The 21,161-nt window shown below is 40.6% G+C and overlaps 1 protein-coding gene across 2 annotated transcripts in view; it reads left to right on the top strand.

The window, feature by feature from the left end:
* Positions 1 to 21,161, top strand: part of DPYD (dihydropyrimidine dehydrogenase) — a 594,355-nt gene that overhangs the window by 51,502 nt on the left and 521,692 nt on the right. For both annotated transcript variants that reach the window (XM_060773944.2, XM_060773945.2), the window contains exon 2: positions 8,259 to 8,369. In XM_060773944.2, the coding sequence (XP_060629927.2) occupies positions 8,259 to 8,369 (111 nt within the window). The remainder of the gene's footprint in view (positions 1 to 8,258; positions 8,370 to 21,161) is intronic.

The following is a 21,161-nucleotide window of genomic DNA, read 5'->3' as shown; positions in this document are numbered from 1 at the left end:
GAGTTTCCAAGAAGCACCACAGAAAATCCTGTGTTTGCTTGATGCAGATTATCAGCTGGATGTAGCAGTTGTGCTGCAAATCCAGCTACTGAGTGGTAAACCCACTTTCTTTGAGTATGTGAGTAGGAATTCAGAAACAAGGGGAGCAAATTGGCACTTGCAGGGAAGTTTTAAGGGATGGACCAAACAATCAGATATAGATATTGGCAAAGTGGTTACAGTGATGTGCCACATTTATTTATTTATTTCCTTTATTTGTATACCGCACTATCTCAGCCCGTAAGCGACTCAGTGCGGTTTACAACAGGTCAATATACAAAGTGCATAGCATTAGCATTAACATTTACACAGTCACTAAAGCAGTTAAAACAATACAACAATACATCAGTAAATTTCAAATCAATACATTTGTGTCATATCTGTTTCTTAGCCTGGGCATGTGAGATACTATACTGGGAAGAAATGTAAACTGATTTGCTTAGACCAGAACAGGCTCCTGGAAAAACAAGAGAGGAGAAGGATATAGTGAGAAGGAAGAAAACCAGAAGAAGGAAGCAAACACTAGAAAGAACTCGACATTCAAAAACAGGGCTGTCAGAAATTATGTTTTGTCCTTGGAGCTACAGAATAATTTCTGGTCCCTCTCATTGGACAGCAACTCTGGACTAGAGGGACCAAGGCAGGTCTCAGTAAACATGGGTTTTCCAGTTTTAGCATCTCATTTACAGATTTGTGTTTTAATGCCATCTTTGGTCAAATGGAATCAACAAAGAAGAATTCATACAAATTGCCAACTCCTGTAGGGATAAGGTTTGCAAGGCTAAAGCACAAAACGAGCTCAGGCTTGCCAAGGACATTTAAAGCAATAAAAAGGGCTTCTCTTCTTATGTCAGTAGAAAAAGGAAGACCAAGGAGGCGATAGGGCTTCTTTGAGGAGAAGATGGGGCAATGCTGACGGGATAGGGAAAAGGCAGAACTATTTAACGTCTTCTTTGCCTTGGTCTTCTCACAAAAAGAAAGTAATCTTCAACCTCAGCAAAATGGAGTGGATGAGGGATTAGAGGACATCCAACCCCAAATTGGAAACAAGTGGCCCATGAATACCTGGCCGCTCTAAACGAGTTCAAGTCCCCAGGGCCAGATCAACTACACCCAAGAATATTGAAGGAACTAGTGGAAGTCTTCTTGGAACCATTGGCAATCATCTTTGAAAGTTCTTAGAAAACGGGAGAAGTTCCAGCAGATTGCAGGAGGGCCAATGTGGTCCCAATCTTCAAGAAGGGAAAAAAGGATGACCCAAACAATTACCGTCCATTCATCCTGACGTCGATACCAGGCAAAATTCTGGAAAGGAAGTGTTAAGGAAGTGGTCTGCAAACACTTAGAAACGAATGCAATCATCGCTAATAGTCAACACGGATTTATCAAAAGCAAGTCATGCCAGACTAATCTGATCTCTTTTTTTGATAGAGTTACAAGCTGGATAGATGCGGGGAATGCTGTGGATGTCCCCCATGACCTTCTGGCAAGGAAACTAGTCCAATGTGGGCTAGGCAAAACTACGGTGAGGTGGATCTGGAATTGTTTAAATGGACAAACCCAGAGGATGCTCACCAATGCTTCCTCTTCATCCTGGAAAGAAGTGACAAGTGGAGTGCCGTAGGGTTCCGTCCTGGGCCCAGTCCTGTTCAACATCTTTATTAAAGACTTAGATGAAGGGCTGGAAGGCAGGATCATCAAGTTTGCAGACGACACCAAATTGGGAGGGATAGCCAATAGTCCAGAGGACAGGAGCAGAATTCAAAACAATCTCGACAAATTGGAGAGATGGGCCAAAACTAACAAAATGAAGTTCAACAGTGACAAATGCAAGATACTCCACTTAGGCAGAAAAAAACGAAATGCAAAGATACAGAATGGGGGACACCTGGCTTGAGAGCAGTACGTGTGAAACAGATCTTGGAGTCAACAAGTTAAACATGAGCCAACAATGTGATGTGGCAGCAAAAAAATCCAATGGGATTTTGGCCTGCATCAATAGGAGCATAGTGTCTAGATCTAGGGAAGTAATGCTACCCCTCTATTCTGCTTTGGTTAGACCACACCTGGAATATTGTGTCCAATTCTGGGCATCACAATTCAAGAGAGATATTGACAAGCTGGAATGTGTCCAGAGAAGGGTGACTAAAATGATCAAGGGTCTGGAGGACCTATGAGGAGCAGCTTAAAGAGCTGGACGTGTTTAGCTTGAAGAAGAGAAGGCTGAGAGGAGATATGATAGCCATGTATAAATATGTGAGAGGAAGTCATAGGGAGGAGGGAGCAAGCTTGTTTTCTGCTGCCCTGGAGACTAGGATGCGGAACAATGGCTTCAAACGACAAGAAAGGAGATTCCATCTGAACATTAGGAAGAACTTCCTGACTGTGAGAGCCGTTCAGCAGTGGAACTCTCTGCCCCGGAGTGTGGTGGAGGCTCCTTCTTTGGAAGCTTTTGAACAGAGGCTGGTTGGCCATCTGTCGGGGGTACTTTGAATGCAATTTTCCTGCTTCTTCTTGGCAGGGGGTTGGACTGGATGGCCCATGAGGCCTCTTCCAACTCTATGATTCTATGATTCTACTATTCCTAATGAAACAACAGCCAGATATATCAATTTGCAGAAGTTTAAGACATGGTGTAAAGAACTCTTTACCTTAAGCAGCTAGAATGTGGGCCTGGCGAAGCCCTGGCGGCCATCTTAGGATAGGGAAACAAGGAGATGCCATCTAATTATGGATTTTCTAGAGGGGGCGTGTCCTAATCCAGGAAGCAGAGATTAGATGGCCAGGATTGCTTAGAAAATAGGGGACGGAGCCTAGCATTCAAGAAGAAAAAACTGTACCTTTTGGACTGAGGCTTGAGTTGGCAGTTGGAATTTGTCCGTTGGAGAGTTTGTCAGTTGATGATAATAGTTGGTTGGTGTTAGATAGTTGTGGTATTCAAGAGCTATAGAAGTTAGCTAGGAATACAGATAGTGGAACAGGACCTTGCTTGTGGTCTGTTCTTTGTCCCTGAGGAAGGCTAGGCCAAAGGCTATTGGCTAGGTTTCAGAAAGAGGAAATTTTGTTTGGAATTATTATCAGCGATTAATTTCCTGAGATAATCTCCTGTTTTGTTAACATCAAGATTTGAACCTAGAAACCATCTAAGAATTGTACATCAAACGTAACCAGAAGCTTATGTACCAGTAACTTACTGAAACCACTACACATTTGTACCAGAAGTTTAAGCCTGTTAAATAAACGTTTTATTTATTGTTAACACTCTATAACTACTCTATGTGAACATCATTGTGATTTAAACCCTCTAAATAAAACAAACACTATTGCAACACAAGAGGGTGTTACTAAGTATACTCTTCACATGCAACTCAGCCTTAATACCAAACAAAACGGTGGCAGTGAAAACAATTGAAGGAACAGTTTCAAGATCTCCCAGTTGCCTCTTTCCTGGTTTAATAATTCCCCTGCACCTATATATAATTTGGTTGGCAGCTTGTGGGATTCACTATTTTAAAACCTCCTGTTCCTTTCCCTGCTAAGTTCCTTATAATTGATGGCAGTCGGCTGGTATAGTTTCCCCCAGGTTCCTTATAACTGGTGAAGCAGTGAGAGGGCAATTATTTCTATATCTTGCCCAGTCTGATAAATTCAAATTATTTAAAATCTTCTCTCTACTACTCGATCATTCCAGAATAATCCTTATACATGGCTTATGTAAATCCTATTGATTCAGTGGATCTACTTTTGTTGAGACTAACAGTTGGATTTATGTCTTTGTTTTATTGTTAGCAACAAGTGATAACCTTTTTAGCTGCCAAAGAGTTTGGGCTGTTATTTGTTTATGAGGTTTTCACACCAGAATTTTCTTGTGTTCTGCCACGTCTTCCTTTTTATTAGGCATTTTACTTGTACTTATGGTTTTATTACTATTGTTGTTAGACTCTCCTTGAAAAGCTTTATGTAAAGAATAGCATAACTGAATGTGAAGACGACTAGGTACTTGTGAAAATGAAGGGATTCCGGTGTGGGTAGCTTTGTGTTGTTGTTCATTCGTTCAGTCGTCTCCGACTCTTCGTGACCTCATGGACCAGCCTACGCCAGAGCTCCCTGTCGGCCGTTACCACCCCCAGCTCCCTCAAGGTCAGTCCAGTCACTTCAAGGATGCCATCCATCCATCTTGCCCTTGGTCGGCCCCTCTTCCTTTTGCCTTCCACTTTCCCCAGCATCATTGTCTTCTCTAGGCTTTCCTGTCTCCTCATGATGTGGCCAAAGTACTTCAGCGTTGTCTCTAGTATCTTTCCCTCCAGTGAGCAGTCGGGCTTTATTTCCTGGAGGATGGACTGGTTGGATCTTCTTGCAGTCCAAGGCACTCTCAGCACTTTCCTCCAACACCACAGCTCAAAAGCATCGATCTTCCTTCGCTCAGCCTTCCCTAAGGTCCAGCTCTCACATCCGTAGGTGACTACAGGGAATACCATGGCTTTGACTAGGCGGATCTTTGTTGCCAGTCTGATGTCTCTACTCTTCACTATTTTATCGAGATTGGACATTGCTCTCCTCCCAAGAAGGAAGCGTCTTCTGATTTCCTGGCCACAGTCTGCATCTGCAGTAATCTTTGCACCTAGAAATACAAAGTCTGTCACGGCCTCCACGGTTTCTCCCTCTATTTTCCAGTTGTCAATCATTCTTGTTGCCATAATCTTGGTTTTTTTGACGTTTAGCTGCAACCTGGCTTTTGCGCTTTCTTCTTTCACCTTGATTAGAAGGCTCCTCAGCTCCTCCTCGCTTTCGGTCATCAGAGTGGTGTCATCTGCATATCTGAGGTTGTTAATGTTTCTTCCAGCAATTTTCACCCCAGCTTTGCATTCATCCAGCCCCGCACATCGCATGATGTGTTCTGCATACAAGTTAAAAAGGTTGGGTGAGAGTATGCAGCCTTGCCGTACGCCTTTCCCAATCTTGAACCAGTCTGTTGTTCCGTGGTCAGTTCTGACTGTTGCTACTTGGTCCTTGTACAGATTCCTCAGGAGAGAGACAAGGTGGCTTGGGATGCCCATCCCACCAAGAACTTGCCACAATTTATTATGATCCACACAGTCAAAGGCTTTAGAATAGTCAATGAAGCAGAAGTAGATGTTTTTCTGAAACTCCCTGCCTTTCTCCATTATCCAGCGGATATTGGCAATCTGGTCTCTCGTTCCTCTGCGTTTTCTAAACCCAGCTTGAACATCTGGCAACTCTCGCTCCATGTATTGCTGGAGTCTTCCTTGCAGGATCTTGAGCATTACCTTACTGGCATGAGAAATAAGGGCCACTGTACGGAAGTTGGAGCAGTCTTTCGCATTTCCCTTTTTTGGTATGGGGATATAAGTTGATTTTTTCCAGTCTGATGGCCATTCTTGTGTTTTCCATATTTGCTGGCAAATGGCATGCATCACCTTGACAGCATCATCTTTTAAGATTTTAAACAGTTCAGCTGGGATCCCATCATCTCCTGCTGCCTTGTTGTTAGCAATGCTTCTTAAGGCCCATTCAACCTCACTCCTCAGGATGTCTGGTTCTAATTCATTCACCACACCATCAAAGCTATCCTCGATATTGTTATCCTTCCTATACAGATCTTCTGTATAGTCTCGCCACCTTCTCTTGATCTCTTCAGCTTCTGTTAGGTCCCTGCCATCTTTGTTTCTTATCATACCAATTTTTGCCTGAAATTTACCTCCAATGTTTCTAATTTTCTGGAAGAGGTCTCTTGTCCTTCCTATTCTGTTGTCTTCTTCCACTTCCATGCATTGCTTATTTAAAAATAGTTCCTTATCTCTTCTGGCTAACCTCTGGAATTGCGCATTTAACTGGGCATATCTCCCCTTATCCCTGTTTCCTTTTGCTTTCCTCCTTTCTTGGGCTACTTCCAGTGTCTCAGCAGACAACCATTTTGCCTTCTTGGTTTTCTTTTTCTTTGGGACGTACTTTGTTGCCGCCTCCTGAACAATGTCGCGGACTTCTGTCCATAGTTCTTCTGGGACTCTGTTTACTAAATCTAGTCCTTCAAATCTGTTCTTCACTTCCACTGTATATTCGCTAGGAATGTTAGTGAGATCATATCTAACTGGTCTGTGTATTTTCCCTGATCTCTTTAGTTTTATTCTAAATTGGGCAATAAGAAGTTCGTGATCTGAGCTACAGCTTTGTAGGTACTCTAAAAGTTGTCAGGTGTCTTGAAAAGCAGTACATACACACATATATACAGAGCTTCTCATGCTACACCTGTTGAACTTCTTTTTACTTGCAAAACTTATTTGTGGAAGGTCCCTTAAATTTTGCATCTATATATTATTTTGAAGAACAAAATGTGAATAACTACATTAAATATTTAAATAACTACACGCTGTTGTTAATGGCAATGACATGAGGGCAACCATGGATGTGAAGTCAACTGCCCTGCTCCATTTAACATCAGAACCTCACAGCAGGGGATCAGTTTTGAATGTCATTGGCATTCTGTTCAGTGTTTAGAATAACATCTTACTCTTTTAAAGTGCTATAGAAACAAGAGGGTTCCCATGGCACCACAAAGGCTAACAAAAGATGTCATATGAATCATTGTGTTTGCTGCAATGCACTACCTAAGAGGTTGATCCGAAGGTGGTCTGCCTCAGATTGGGGTTGTTTCAGATGTACCAGGAACAAAATGAGGCCATTGGTTAACATGTTTAAAAGATAGAAGCAGTTGCGTGGAACTTTTTTGACAACTGAACAACTTTACCATGTGGTGTAGAAAGTAATATTTATTTATTTACTTGTTTGCAACACTGAATCCACATGGCAGTATTGCAAAAATGTCTAGTTTTAACCATAAGAAAGTATTTTATTTATACCAGTAAGAAATAAATGTCTATAATCAGTATATATTGAATTTAAATCATGTTAACATGACCAAAATAAAGTGGATTTGCTACTCAGCTTCTGTGGGGAGTGTTGGAATGCAAACACATCCTGCACAAGTTTATAGTCCTCAACAAGGAGATAAGCAGCTGAGTAAGCTGGCAGGGAAAGCTCTTTCACCATTACCCTCTTTGTTTGCCTCTTTCTTTCCCTCGTTCTCTTTCTCTTTCTCTCCTGATTGTTAGAATGATACTTCTTTGTTTCTCTCAAGTTTTGATCATATGGCAAAGCCCTGAGTCTGCCATTTTCTACTTTTCCTGTGAGCATGGAGCGAGACAAGATGTCTGCTTCAGAGAGTTAGATTGCTAGGCCTTAACTTTCCAATATAGTAATGAAGTTCTTTGAACAAATTATTTTGTTCTATCCCATTATCCAGGCAGTAACCACAAGGGGGCGTTAGACAGAGAAGCATAGTCCATTTTATTGGGGGGGGGGTTAAAGGAGTAAAACCATTTTCCCCTGTTTCCTCTTATTCCCCCTACCCACGTTTCCCATCGTGGAAACAACCCTAGTTTATGATATGGGAAGGGGGGGGGGGGGATAACCAGAGAAAAAAAGGGGAAATTGTTTTCCTCCTTCAACTCCCCCCCTGTAAAATGGACTATCCTTCTCTCTCTAGCACCCCCTTGTGGCCTTCTCCAGGATAATGGAACAGAACCAAGTGTTTTAGAACTTTTAAAGCTTAACTCTGATCCTGTATTACTGAAGCTCATTTGTTTTACTACTATGCTCAAGAGCCTTCTGATCTGCTACTGCTGTTGTTGCTGATGTACATTTTATTTTTTTCCTTTTTGAAATTACTCAACAGGGAGTTCATATGACACATGACTGAATTTGTACCAGGACTTCTGCATCCAGCCATTACTCTGGGTCAACTTAACATGAGTGACCACAGTTCTGCTGGAGATGTCACATTTACCATAGATTTATCTAATAGGTGTAGACAGAACCTGAAATGGAAATAGTTGCAGAACAATAATATCTAGGCAAGACATATTTTCTGTGGCAAACAAAATCTGTACCCTCTGAATATTGAAGGATCCAAATTCACAGAATCTGTAGGAGAAAAGACTAGGCAGACAGGTTGATTGCTTGCTTACTTTTAATCTTTATATACACACAGAGCTGTGTTTTTACTTTTTAATAAAATGTGTTCAAGTGATACACTTCAGTAATTTGATAAGTAAGAATATAAATGAGAATATTCAGTTGCTTCATTCTGAACTTTGAACTTCTGCTTTTAAAAAAGAAAATATCTTTTTCTCTGTCTGCAGAATATCCTAGCTTTAAACCCCCGCAAACAAACTCATGCATCTTTGAATTCAACTGCAGCAAGAAAACAGGAAAAAAAGCACTGGAAAAGGAATGCGGATAAAAGCTGCTCAGTAAGTACCACATCTGTTTCTGGCAGCCTTTGGAAAAATATTCTATCACGATACTGCATGTATTCTTAATTGAGTGCAAGTCAGGAATACTCTTAAGGCAGAAATTTAAAATGTTACTTTATTGAATATAGCTTCCAGATTTTCTGCAATCATCATGACCTGTGGAATTCTGGGAGATGTCTTTCAGAAAAGTGGCTTTTCTGATCTATACAGGCATAATGTAATTATCCAAATGGATAGGCAAACAGAAAGAAATTCTACCAGTATTCAGTTTTGAAGACATTCATGATTACTAGACATCATTATATTACTCTCACCACCATTGCCATGCTACCTGGTACTGATGAGAATAGGAATCTAACAGCAAACGTTTCCCAGACTTAAAGTAAGCCAAATGGAAGAGGCAGCTTTGGGAAAATATGCGAGTGAGTTATCATTTCCTCATACTTTATATCAGTGGTTCTCAACCTGGGGTCCCCAGATGTTTTTGGCCTTCCAGAAATCCTAACAGCTGGTAAACTGGCTGGGATTTCTGGGAGTTGTAGGCCAAAAACATCTGAGGACCCCAGCTTGAGAACCACTGCTCTATATCATGTTTCGGAGAAATGAGGAGATTGCATCTAAGTGCAGCCAAAGTTCAATTTCCAGATGGAATAAGAATTCGATTATGCCATTGGATTAACTACTTGTGAAAATATAGAAAACAAACAATAGGTGTGGTGGGGGGTGGGTGGGTGGTAAAATCCAAATTAAACTTGTAGCAGGCCAGAGGTCGAACTCTTGGGATCTAAAAATACATACCCAGAAAATTTTAGACTCATAAACTAGATCAGGGGTCCTCAAACTAAGGCCCGGGGGCCGAATACGACCCTACAAGGTAATTTACCCGACCCTTGCTCAGGGTCAACCTAAGTCTGAAACGACTTGAAAGAACACAACAACAGCAATCCTATCTCATCAGCCAAAAGCAGGTCCACACTTCCCATTGAAATACTAATAAGTTTATATTTTTTAAAATTGTTCTTCATTTTAATTGTTGCATTGTTTTTAAGTGGGGTTTTTTTTTTTGCACAACAAATAAGATATGTGCAGTGTGTATAGGAATGCATTCATGTTTTTTTTTTCAAATTATAATCCGGCCCTCCAACAGTTTGACGGACTGTGACCTGGCCCTCTGTTTAAAAAGTTTGAGGACCCCTGAACTAGATCATGGTGCAAAAATCATAAACTTGGAGTTAAAGAATTCAGAATTTGTGAATATGTTTTCAATGCTAGCACTGACAGGATGTCTCAGTCTTCCTACACAGTACAATTCTCCTGGTTAGTTCTATTTACCATAATTTCAATGCTACAGTGATTTCTTCGCTGGGCAGGGGATGGGGGCATAGCTGTTGCTAAGCAGTTGTTCTCTCATCTTGAGGTATGGTGCTGGACAACAGTGTCATAATAGTCACAATTTTTTGTTGATCAGGATTCCCTAACACAACAGCAGGATGGGACATGTGGATAATTCCTTCTAAGACAGTGGATCTCAACCTGTGGGCCTCCAGATAATCTGGCCTTCAACTCCCTGGAAAACTGGCTGGGATTTCTGGAAGTTGTTGGCCAAATCACCTGGGGACCAACAGGTTGAGAACCACTGTTCTAGGAGGTCCAAGTAAATTGGGTTTATCGTGCTCTTCACCTGTAAACCAGGAATGGAAGTCACTACAAGACGTCATGACTTGTTCTCCCTGAAGCGGACCTGAAAATGCTCATTGGGTTCTCCCAGTGACACTGGTTAGCACTCTCATATGGGGTTTAATTTGGAACAAAGAACCACTTCACTTGTCCCCTCAGACTGGCCAGGAATGAAAGGCATGTGGGTGAATCCCTTCAACTTGTGATGTTCCAGAAAAATATGACACCTGAGGGCCTGCACTGTGCCAGTTGCAAAAGAAAATTCCAAATCACATATACCAATTGGGAACCAATCTAATACAGCATAAAGTAGTTGAAAAAACTGTGTCTTCGACTAATATGGGCATAACAAAGAATTTATACTCATATCCCGAAGCAAAGTTCATGCTATATCATGTAGCGGGGAAACCACTTGAATGGAAATAAGCCAAGTTCCAGGCTGTGGCATTTTAAATAGATGAGTGAAACTATATTGAATAGGTCAGTGTTGGTGTCATCTGGATTTAACTGGCCAAAGGCAAGGAGGGCACAAGCACCTCAAGTTAAAAGCTGGGGAGTGCAGTTGGGAATAAAATATACTTGCTGATCTAATGGAAATCAATTACAGATCTTGGGATGCAATTCTTTGCAAATCTGAAAGGGAACAAAGGCCCTTTCTATACTGACACCATAATGCAGCTTGTAACTGGTTTGGAAGGAACCAGCTTCACTAATCTAGTGATCAGATTGCCATAACTGGAACCAGTTTGAGGTCTGGAAAGTGATTACATTTATCACAGGGCCTCCCCCTCCCCCCTACTCCCCAATTTCCGAGAGAGATGCCCATCAGCGCAATGGAGGCTAACATGATGAAAAAAGAGAATGTAATAGTTTGCAGCAGAGGTAATCAATTACCCCATTCAGGAGGTCACCTAGTCCCCTGCTAGCCAGCCATTCCCTTGCAGCATTTTGCAGTCTCAATTCAGGATTTTTATTGTGCTTCAGCAGGGATGGGTGTCTACAATGTGCTCTGCATTTTATGGAGCCCATTTCACTCTGGATTTGAATCCGCTAAAGCACATTTTATGGCTTACATCGGACTTTCTTGAAACGTTTTCTGCTTCTAGTTTGAAAGTGTTGTTTCCTGTTTAATTGTGCAGTTACTTAGAAAGTAGTTGCTAAACTCCAGAAACTTCATTTTTGTGGTTGCCGCAAACTATGTTGGATTGTTTGAGATTCTGTGAGATATTCACTGAAAAACTATAGCAAAAATTGCTGTAGAATGTCCCACAAAAACAAAGATTTTGCAATCTAATAAACTTTTTTCCATTTTTTATGATAGAACCAATTAGGAAATGACATTTATAACCCAGTAACAAAAATCATGTTACATAGTGTAATTCCTCACTCTCTTTCCCTATATATTTGCTGTGAAAGTTGTTACTTGTTAGCCTTAGCTTTCATTATATTTTATTGATCTTTTTTCAGTGATTTCTTATAAGAACTTTCAGATCTGGAAGTGTACTGATGTTCTTTTCTTGGATGAAGTCATACAGATGTCCATTTGTCTCAGAAACATTCCAATTAAACCACGTCTAATGCTTTTACAGACTTTCTCAAACATTGACAGCGACACTGAATCAACGTTAAATGTTTTGAGAATATTCCCAAAGGTTTGTGAAGCAAATAGGGATGGATTGAGGCACCATTATATAAATGAAGGACCCTGTTTTCTCTGTTGTATCAGCAATGGTCATGAATCAGAATGGGCAAGTAAGCCATTTTGGAAGGCAAGTGAGGCTTATTATATTTGACTGTGATCCAACTTACACAGAGTGCCATACCACAAGACCAACATGTCACCCCAAAGAGTTGAGGTTTGGATTTCTACCAATATGCTAGATTTTTAAAAACAAATAAATATACCTGACAAGCTTTGTCTCATATTTTGAAAAAAATACGAATATGTTGCTGTTTAAAGGTAAAGGTTTTGCCTTGACATTAAGTCTAGTTGAGTCCAACTCTGGAGAGTAGTGTTCATCTCCATTTCTAAACTGAAGAGTCAGCATTGTCCATAAATGCCTCCTAGGTCATGTGGCTGGCATGACTGCATGGAGTGCCGTTACCTTCCTGCCGAGGCAGTACCTATTGATAATAATAAAAAATAATAAAACTTTATTTATATCCCACTCTATCTGCCCGAGGGGACTCAGAGCGGTTTCCAAGTAACATCATCAATACATACAGAGTAAACAACATAACCATAAGAATAACAAAACAATATAAGCATAAAAAATGTTGCCATAACACATATATATTAAAAGTAATCCTGCCTGTTCAAGGCAATTTAAAAGGCCGGGCCAAGATTAGTGCAAACTCAAAAATTATATTATAGCAGGCAACAACAATAATAGGTACGGGTCTATGGCTGTTCATTTCCGTGGCGTATTAGAGGAAGTGACCTGGGTAAATGGTAGGAAGAATAAGGCCATATTCAATGTCTAGGGCTGAGCTAGAACTAGTCATTCTCAAAAGCTTGTTGAAACCACCAAGTCTTCAAGCTCTTATGAAAGGAGAGGAGGGATGGGGCCTGTCTAATTTCCCTGGGGAGGGCGTTCCAGAGGGGGGTCACAACTGAGAAGACCCTCTCCCTCGTCCCCACCCCTCGTACCTGTGACCTATTCACATTTGGATATTTTTGAACTGCTAGGTTGGCAGAAGCTGGGGCTAACCATGGGGGCTCACCCCATCTTGCGAATGCAAGATTCTACAGCTTAGCAGTTTAATCTGCTGAGCCACTGCAGCCCCATGTTTCTGTTTGGCACTAAACTTTTTCCTTTAAGAAGATTGCATGCATTGCAAAGCAGATCTCTTTATAATCATTCGTTTAGTTTAATAGGAATCAGAGGTGCATATATTGAATGCTAGTTTCATAAATTCTTGGCCTTTTAATCACAGCTATTCAGTCAATAATTGGAAGCACTGGAGAGAAGTACTGTGGCATCTGACACTTTGAACTGGGCTACACTTCTTTGCAGTAGTTTGCTGAAATGCAAAAAGAACTGTTGCTCAATTTGTAGAAAATGTGCAATAAAGTATTGTTGTGAATATATTTGAAATGCCTTTAGGGCCATCTTTAAAGGACAAAAGAGCCAAACTTGTCTTTTGATGTCCTCTTTCCTCAATCATGATACGCATGTGTAAAAATATAGTGTTTTAGATATCTGCCTCATATAACATTGGATGTCCAAAGTCCTTGGAGGCCAACTTTGGGTCTGCAAACCTGTGGAGGCTTAATGGGCATCTATAAGACCTGTGGAGGCGCAATCAATGCTTACAAAGTTTGCAGGTTCCAAACAGAAGAAACCTTGTACTATTCAGCCAACAAAGGATCAGACATGGTTTATCATGTTGCCAGCCTTGTCTCTTGATGTCCTCTTTCCTCAATCATTGGATCCAAAGAGGAACCATAGAGCCCTAGCAACCCCTCATGCTTAACATTATGGTGTTGCTTTAGTCAGATCGCCTCCTTAGGCCAAAATACACACCATGGTTCTAGAAGTAAATAACGTATACATGTGATGTATATGTGTAAAAATATGGTATTTTACATATGTATATAAGGTGCATAAAGTTGAGCCAATTCATGTGCTGCTCTTTTATCCCTTACAGATATTTCAAAAAGAGCTTTTCCAAGATCTGAGTACCACTGTTAGAATAAAGATGTGTTTCCCAAATAAATTAATGTACAATAATAAAGATTGACTCACATATGCTAAAATCTTATGCTAAATTTGCTTAGTTGGCAGAGTTGGCAAAATGGTGCCAACACAACTGTTTTTCTAAGTAAGGGATTCATGTGTTTTTGAAGGAGGAATTTTGCTCAGCTTGCCTGTTCAGCTTCCATTTATATTGCATCTGAAGTCGATGGGAACTGCAGGTTCTTCTGCTCTCTGAGGATTTGGTTCAAAAGCTTTAAGAACAAACTAAATTCTTTTGATTATCTGCAACACTTTCCAAGCTGTTTGTATTTCCCTTGGTTGTATGTATAGTTGAAAGTGTTTATTGACTCTGCTTAGATTAAAGCTTGAACGACTAATATGTTAGGTTTGAATTCACAATTGACTATAAAAATTTAGATAAATCCAGTTAAGAATAGTAATGTTTGAGGGCCTTTTTTCTCTTTAAAGCTGGAATTGCAAAATAAACAAAATTTTATTCACATAACTTTGTTGTAGCACCTACGTATGCAGGGGAGGGAAAAGCAAAGGTATCATTTTCAACTCCCAAGTGCTTTTAGTTCATTTCAGTAGTATGGAGAAGCTTGTCTTTTGATAGTTGTTTTGCAGAATTTATAAGTGTTGATTTCATTTATCCTTGGAGGTAGATATACGTAGGAGAATTGGGCATACATTTCTTGTTATTGACTCTGACAAGTATTTCTTTTTCTACAAGAACTCCAATGTAAGAATGGTGGATGTGGGCAACTGTGAATATGACCACCTTCAACTGGTGCACTGCTGCATTTCTTGGCTAAACATCAGTTGAAAATATGATAGGGACACACCCCAAATTACACGTATGAAGAAACAGAATGGCCATGTTTAGTATTTTTTCATCCCATAAAAATCAGCCATTGCCAGAAGGGACAGAGAGTTTCTTCTATTCTGATGATTGTGCCATCCCCACCCAAGCAGGGAGCTTTGAAATGGTTGAACAGAAGCTCTCTCAAGCTTTGGGTGTTCTTACTGCCTATTACAGGGAAAACCAGCTGATTCCTAATCCATCTAAAACACAAACATGTGCTTTTCATTTTAAGAAAAGATAAGCATCTCGAGCTCTGAGGATTTCCTGGAAAGGAGTCCCACTGGAGCATTGCAGCACACACATATACCTGGGAGTTACCCTGGGCCATGCTCTGACTTAAAAGACGCACTGATTGAATATCAAGCAAAAAGTGGGTGCTAGAAATAATATCATATGAAAGCTGACTGGCACAACTTGGGAATCACAACCAGATACAGTGAAGATATCTGTCCTTATGCTTTGCTACTCTGCTGCTGAGTATACATGCCCATTGTGGAACACTTCTCCCTATTCTAAAACAGTGGATGTGGCTCTTAATGAGACATACTGCATTATCATAGGATGTCTATGCCTTATACCAATGGAGAAATTATGCTGTACCACATGACATCCACTGGGAATAGCAGCCAATAATGAAAGGACTAACAATAATGAAAGGACTAACACAGTGACATCTCTGGCCCATCCCCTGTTTGGATATCAGCCAACACACCAATGCCTTAAATCAAGAAATAGCTTTCTAAGATCTACAGAGATACTTGCAGGAAAACCTCAGCAAGCAAAAGTCCAAAAGTGGCAGGCTGAAATCCAGAACTTCAAGCCATGGCTGATACCGAATGAGAGACTCCCCCCGGGCACATGACCTGGAAGGCGCTGAACAGACTGCGCTCTGGCACCGTGAGATGCACAACGTGCACAACATGCAAGTGTGGAGAAGAGCAAACCACCGACCATCTATTACAATGCAGTCTGAGCTCTGCTACATGCACAATGGACAACCTTGTTACAGCAACACCAGAGGTACCAGTGGACAGCTACTGGATAAAGGACATTTAGTATAATGCCAAGTTTTTAAATTCTGTGTTTTTTAAAATACATTACAACTGTACCCTCAGTTTGCTTCTGGTATGATAAATAAAATCCCATAAAATGGGGAAAATCAGGGTGCTGAAGGGACCTTGAGTATCAAGAGATTTCAGGGACACAAACTGGGACAGGAGTTGCATATAGCCTCTAAGGACATATGTTCACCACCACTAATATAGATATATGTATTCTTTCTAGAAAGAACTAGGAAACTCTCACTCTTTTTCTTTGGTGCAGCCTTGAAGAGATATTTGGAAGCTTTTAGTTCAGCTATAGATAAATTGCAACCTAACACATCTTCTCAGTTAGGACAAAGTGGTTATTCATGGTGAAAAAAGCCAACCATTCAAAAACTTATGAAGCCATCCTCTTTTGATAATCCACCATTAATGTTTACTACTTTTAGAGGTGTAAAGTTAGTCTTTGGCCAAGGAATAAATCTCAGTTTCAGAACGGTTTTCAGGGCTGTTTTCCAAGTAGTATGAGTGTAACGCAGGCATTGAGGCCAAATGTAAATCTTCACAATATGTCTAGGAGATGTAGTTTTGAAGTATGCATCCCTTTTCAGTCTGATCAAAGTATCTGTCTTTATAATAAGATTTTTCTAGTCTGCAAACCATACTTCCCATTCTATGGTAATGCCCTCTCCAAAGCTGTCCAGATCTGCAAAACAGAATTCCCATTCTATGCAAAAACTTTATGACTGTAGTCACCAGCTCATTTCAGTATCAACCCTTCTTGGGCTTTACGTAGTATATTGTCCAAAGACAAGGGGAAATAAACTCCACCTTGGATGAGAAACATCTATAGGATTAGACTTATAGGCTGGAGGAAACCTTTCTCTCCTTAGGATTTTAACAATATTTTTAAATGTACTTAAACTGGACATGGAAGTTTCTGATAACCTTTTGGCAGAACGAGAGAAGAGAGAAAGCTGGTGGAATGTTTGGTGTCATATCTTAATACAGTGTGTGTTTAATAATGTTTCCTCATCCTTGAGAAGAAGAAAAAGACTGAGAAACTTAGACCCAGGAAAAAAAGCAACTTCTATGAGATAATTTACCCAACATGAGAGTGAAAAAGCATAGCTTCCTCTTATCTGTCTGGATTTCTTTTGGAGGTGTTTGAATGAAAATATTTTATTGCACCTAAACTTGTTTAAATAATAAAAAGCTGTATGCAAATTTTGTGCAAAAAGCTCCAAAATGTGAAAAAGTACTGACAAAAATTGCAAAAAGCCATGTAATCTCATATAACAATAAGAAAGCTTTTGATTTTTAAAAGTAGGAAATGTCTTCATGCTCGGTTTCTTCCTGTGGCACACACTTACGTCTGAATATAAGAAATAGAGTGAAAGAACACAGTTGCTTGAGGTTGGGGTGAAAGGGGCCATTACGGTGTGCACTTTATGTCAGGGACATGCATGCACACACATTTTTAGAGTGTGTAAATAATTCTCAAGAGTACCTATGTTCGTTCATTATTGGTGCCTGGAATGCTTTTAGCAGCTCCAGATACCACTACAGAAAGGAATGAAGTAAGAAAAAGCTTCAAATTGAAGAGGTTTGAGGGTTTTCAATACAACTCCTGGGCAGGGTACCTCCATGGCCACACAGCCTCGTGCTGAGAGTACCTCAACAGCCTAACTGCCCACTGCCGGCCATAGCAACACCTCTTTGGCCCTGCTGCCTTACAACTCCTGGGCAGGGTACCTCCATGGCCACACAGCCTCGCGCTAAGAGTACTTCAGTGGCCTAGCTCCCCGGCCATAACAACTTGTGTCTTAATTGTATTACATCAAGACCAGAACGAAGTCCAAAGATAATAGTGCACAAATCTGAAACAATTATATTTTGTAAACTGCTCACTCCTTCGGGTGAGAAGGGCAGCATATAAATGTATTAAATAAATAAATAATAAATAAACTCAATAAGCAGGCTATTTTTTCAGTTTCAGTCCTACTACCTCTTCACATGGGGCATTTTTGCCCCATTTTGCTCTTTTGCTTTGCGGCAAGGACAGGGCCTGCTGTGCACCATCACCCAACGTGTGGTAGGCTCTACCTACTTTCCTCCCAAAACGGGGGGGAAGTGCCGAAAGGTGCTTCCTCCTCAATTACGGGGAGGAAGGCGTATTTTGGGTAGCCTCCAACAGAGCTACCTGCACTTTCCTTCCCATTTTCCCATGTGATGGAGGAAAGAAAGGCGTGTTGCCGCCCCTTCTGCTATCTGATGAGGGGAGGGAAAGGGCACCAAAGCACTCTGTCCTGTCCTCTCCATGTGATGTGGGGAGGAGGGAGGGCATGTGGGGTGCCACAAGCTGCCCCATGTGCCTTCTCTTTCACTGCTGATTGCTGCCATAACAGCACGGCCCGTGAAGAGGTCCATAATATCAAAACTAAAAAGTACCTTTTAGCAGTGCCAGCCATAACCACAGAAAATGTAAAGAGGCCACATATATTTGTCCTGTTAGGGGGTATAAAAGGCAGGGACTGGGAATGTTAACAAAGAACAAACAGACCATATTGATAATAATCAGCACAGCAGAATTTAAGTTTTACCGCCTTGAGGAAAATCAGGTGATGCCCATTATTTTTGATTTTTGATGGCACAGCTCTTTGTTTGCTCAAGTCTCTTTTTAAGAGTGGCTAATCTGCAGGAGAAGCTTATGCTTCACTCTCCATTTCTTGCTCAGCCACTTCATGACTGAGCTTTTTAAATCAAGCACAAGCTCTTAATAGCAGCAGGATACTTTGGAGCACACTTGGTTGTTTCTCTTTGCTCATACTGGAGGCTTATAAGGATTGCTGCAGCCGGCAGAGCAAAGTGGAATGACAAGTACGCTGGGCTTCTGTCCACGAAAAAATAGAGAACAAGGGAAAGCATAAGAAGAAGAAGCAAAGAAGACAAAGGGGTTCTGTTCTGGTTGTCTCCCTTCCAGTCTTGCCGCTTAAGTTGGCATGGGCTTCTCCTCCCCAGAATGTTAAATTTAACCAAAAGCTGGAAGAACAGTTTTCTCCCTTCCACAACCCTGACTTTTTCTGACACTGATAGGTCTCCTTGTGGTAGAGTGAATTGCTTTCCCTAGACTTATTTGGGATTCCAATCTGAAGCTTTGTTTTCTCAATTGAAGAGTGGTGGGAAATAATAGGGCTAATTTATTTTCACACTCTTTATATATTGCCTATTCTTACAGCCAGGAAGAGAAGTTAAGGGTGACTCCAAGTAGACATCTCCTTCTACTACTGTTCAATGATCCTAACTTTATCTCTTCAAATATTTTTGGGATAAAAGGGAAGTCAGAAAAAGCATTTGGGGGGGGGGGGACATAAAGTTTCATTTCGTAGACAGTAGTATATGGCTCCTGTTATTTTGTGTTAAATCAACTTTGAGTTATGGCAACTATATGCATGAGACCTCAACACCACCTAGTTATCAATAACTTTGCTCAGGTCTTGAAAACTGAAGGTTTTGACTTTCTAGAGCAGGGGTCCTCAAACTATGGCCCGAGGGCCAGATACGGCCCTCCAAGGTCATTTACCTGGCCCTCGCTCAGGGTCAACCTAAGTCTAAAATGACTTGAAAGCACACAACAACAACAACAACAACAACAATCCTATCTCATCAGCCAAAAGCAGGCCCACACTTCCCATTGAAATACTAATGTTTATATTTGTTAAAATTGTTCTTCATTTTAATTATTGTATTGTTTTTAAGTGTTTTTTGCACTACAAATAAGATATGTGCAGTGTGCATAGGAATTCATTCATGTTTTTTTTCAAATTATAATCCGGCCCTCCAACAGTTTGAGAGACTGTGACCTGGCCCTCTGTTCAAAAAGTTTGAGGACCCCTGTTCTAGAGTCTATCTATAATGCCGTCTTCCTCATTTTCTACTGCCTTCCACTTTTCCAAGCATTTTCTTAAATTAGTCACATCATCTCATGATATGCCCAAAGTATGAAAACATTCATTTTATCATTCTTGCCTCTAATGAAAGTCTAGGCTTGATTTGCTGTGAGTCCAAATCATTTTTCCTTTTAACAGTCCAGCATCACATTTCAAATATAGTCAGTCCTCTGTAGTCATATCAACAGTTTGAAAATACCGCACACAGCATTCACAGATATCTAAGTGAAATCCTGGAACCAAACCCCTGTGGATACCTGTTCCGTCTCCCAGGAACCTGGTTTGCCCTACCTTAAGGCTGCTTTCTTTTGCATTTTGTCCCAGGGCTGCTGCAATTTGCAAGAGCCCCAAAGGTTAATAGTAGCAAGTCTGCAAGCCGGTCTGCAGGCCTCCTTTTGCAGTTATTGATCCAGAGAGTCCTCCCTGCCTTCAGTTTGGAAAGAAAGTCCTGATGTGCTGGAAGCTATCAAAGAAATCCTAGAGAAAACCATCGCAAGTACTAAACTAAACTGAATAAATTGGGCTGTAGATAAAAGGTTAAATAATTTAGGATAGAAAGGTCAATTAGGCTATAGATAGAACTATATATAAACTAAATATAAGTAAATTGGGCTTATAGATAGATAGATAGATAGATAGATAGATAGATAGATAGATAGATAGATTGATAGATAGGCTTAGGGAGCTATAGAGGAGTTTATTGAGCTATAGAAAAGCAACTGAGTTCATAGAATTTTGAGATAGAATTGAGTTAGAGTTATGGATAGAATTTAAGATAGCCTTTGAGCTCCATTTGCCTCATCTTTAAACTAACCCTGGGCTGGAATAGGGAAGTCCTACGCCTTCTATAGATAGTGGTTCAGGGTTAGGGTAAAAATCTCAGGATTTTCTACCATTTGAAGAAAGGCAACTCAGTGACTGGAAAAGAAAGAAAAGAATAGCTATATGGTTTCATCGATTGATTGTCTGTAACTTCGTTAAGCTGAGCCAAGTCTACAAGGACTTTGTTAATAAATATTCTGTTTGTTCTTCAATACTCAAAGTGGACTTGGTTACTTAGAAAGCTTAAGCCTTTTAAAGAAAGATTCCAGCGGTCCACTCAAACAAAAGGCAGCACATCATAGTTCCATCTTTAAGGCGTTTGGGTGTGACGGCACAATACCAATGGCTTACTATAAGTTGATGTTCTTCTTGATGGCTTTCTTCACTGTCTGGCTTTCACAGCCATAGAAACTCAAATACCATAGCCCGGATATTTTTTTATCTTATCAGAAGCGAACTGAGGGTACAGTTGTAATATCTTTTAAAAATACAAAGTTTAAAAAACTTGGCATTATACCAAATGTCCTTTGACCAGTAGTTGGCCACTTGGTGTGTCTCAAGTGTTGCTATAAGAAGGTCCTCCATTGTGCATGTGGCAGGGCTCAGGCTGCATTGTAATAGGTGGTCTGTGGTTGCTCTTCCCCACAAACACGTCATGGACTCCACTTTGTGGCCCCATTTCTAAAGGTTGGCTCTGTATCTTGTGGTGCCAGAGCACAATCTGTTTAGTG

This window comes from Anolis sagrei, chromosome 4 (genome assembly GCF_037176765.1).
Source record: "Anolis sagrei isolate rAnoSag1 chromosome 4, rAnoSag1.mat, whole genome shotgun sequence".
Lineage (NCBI taxonomy): Eukaryota > Metazoa > Chordata > Lepidosauria > Squamata > Dactyloidae > Anolis > Anolis sagrei.
This window is presented reverse-complemented; position numbering and strand designations above follow the sequence as displayed.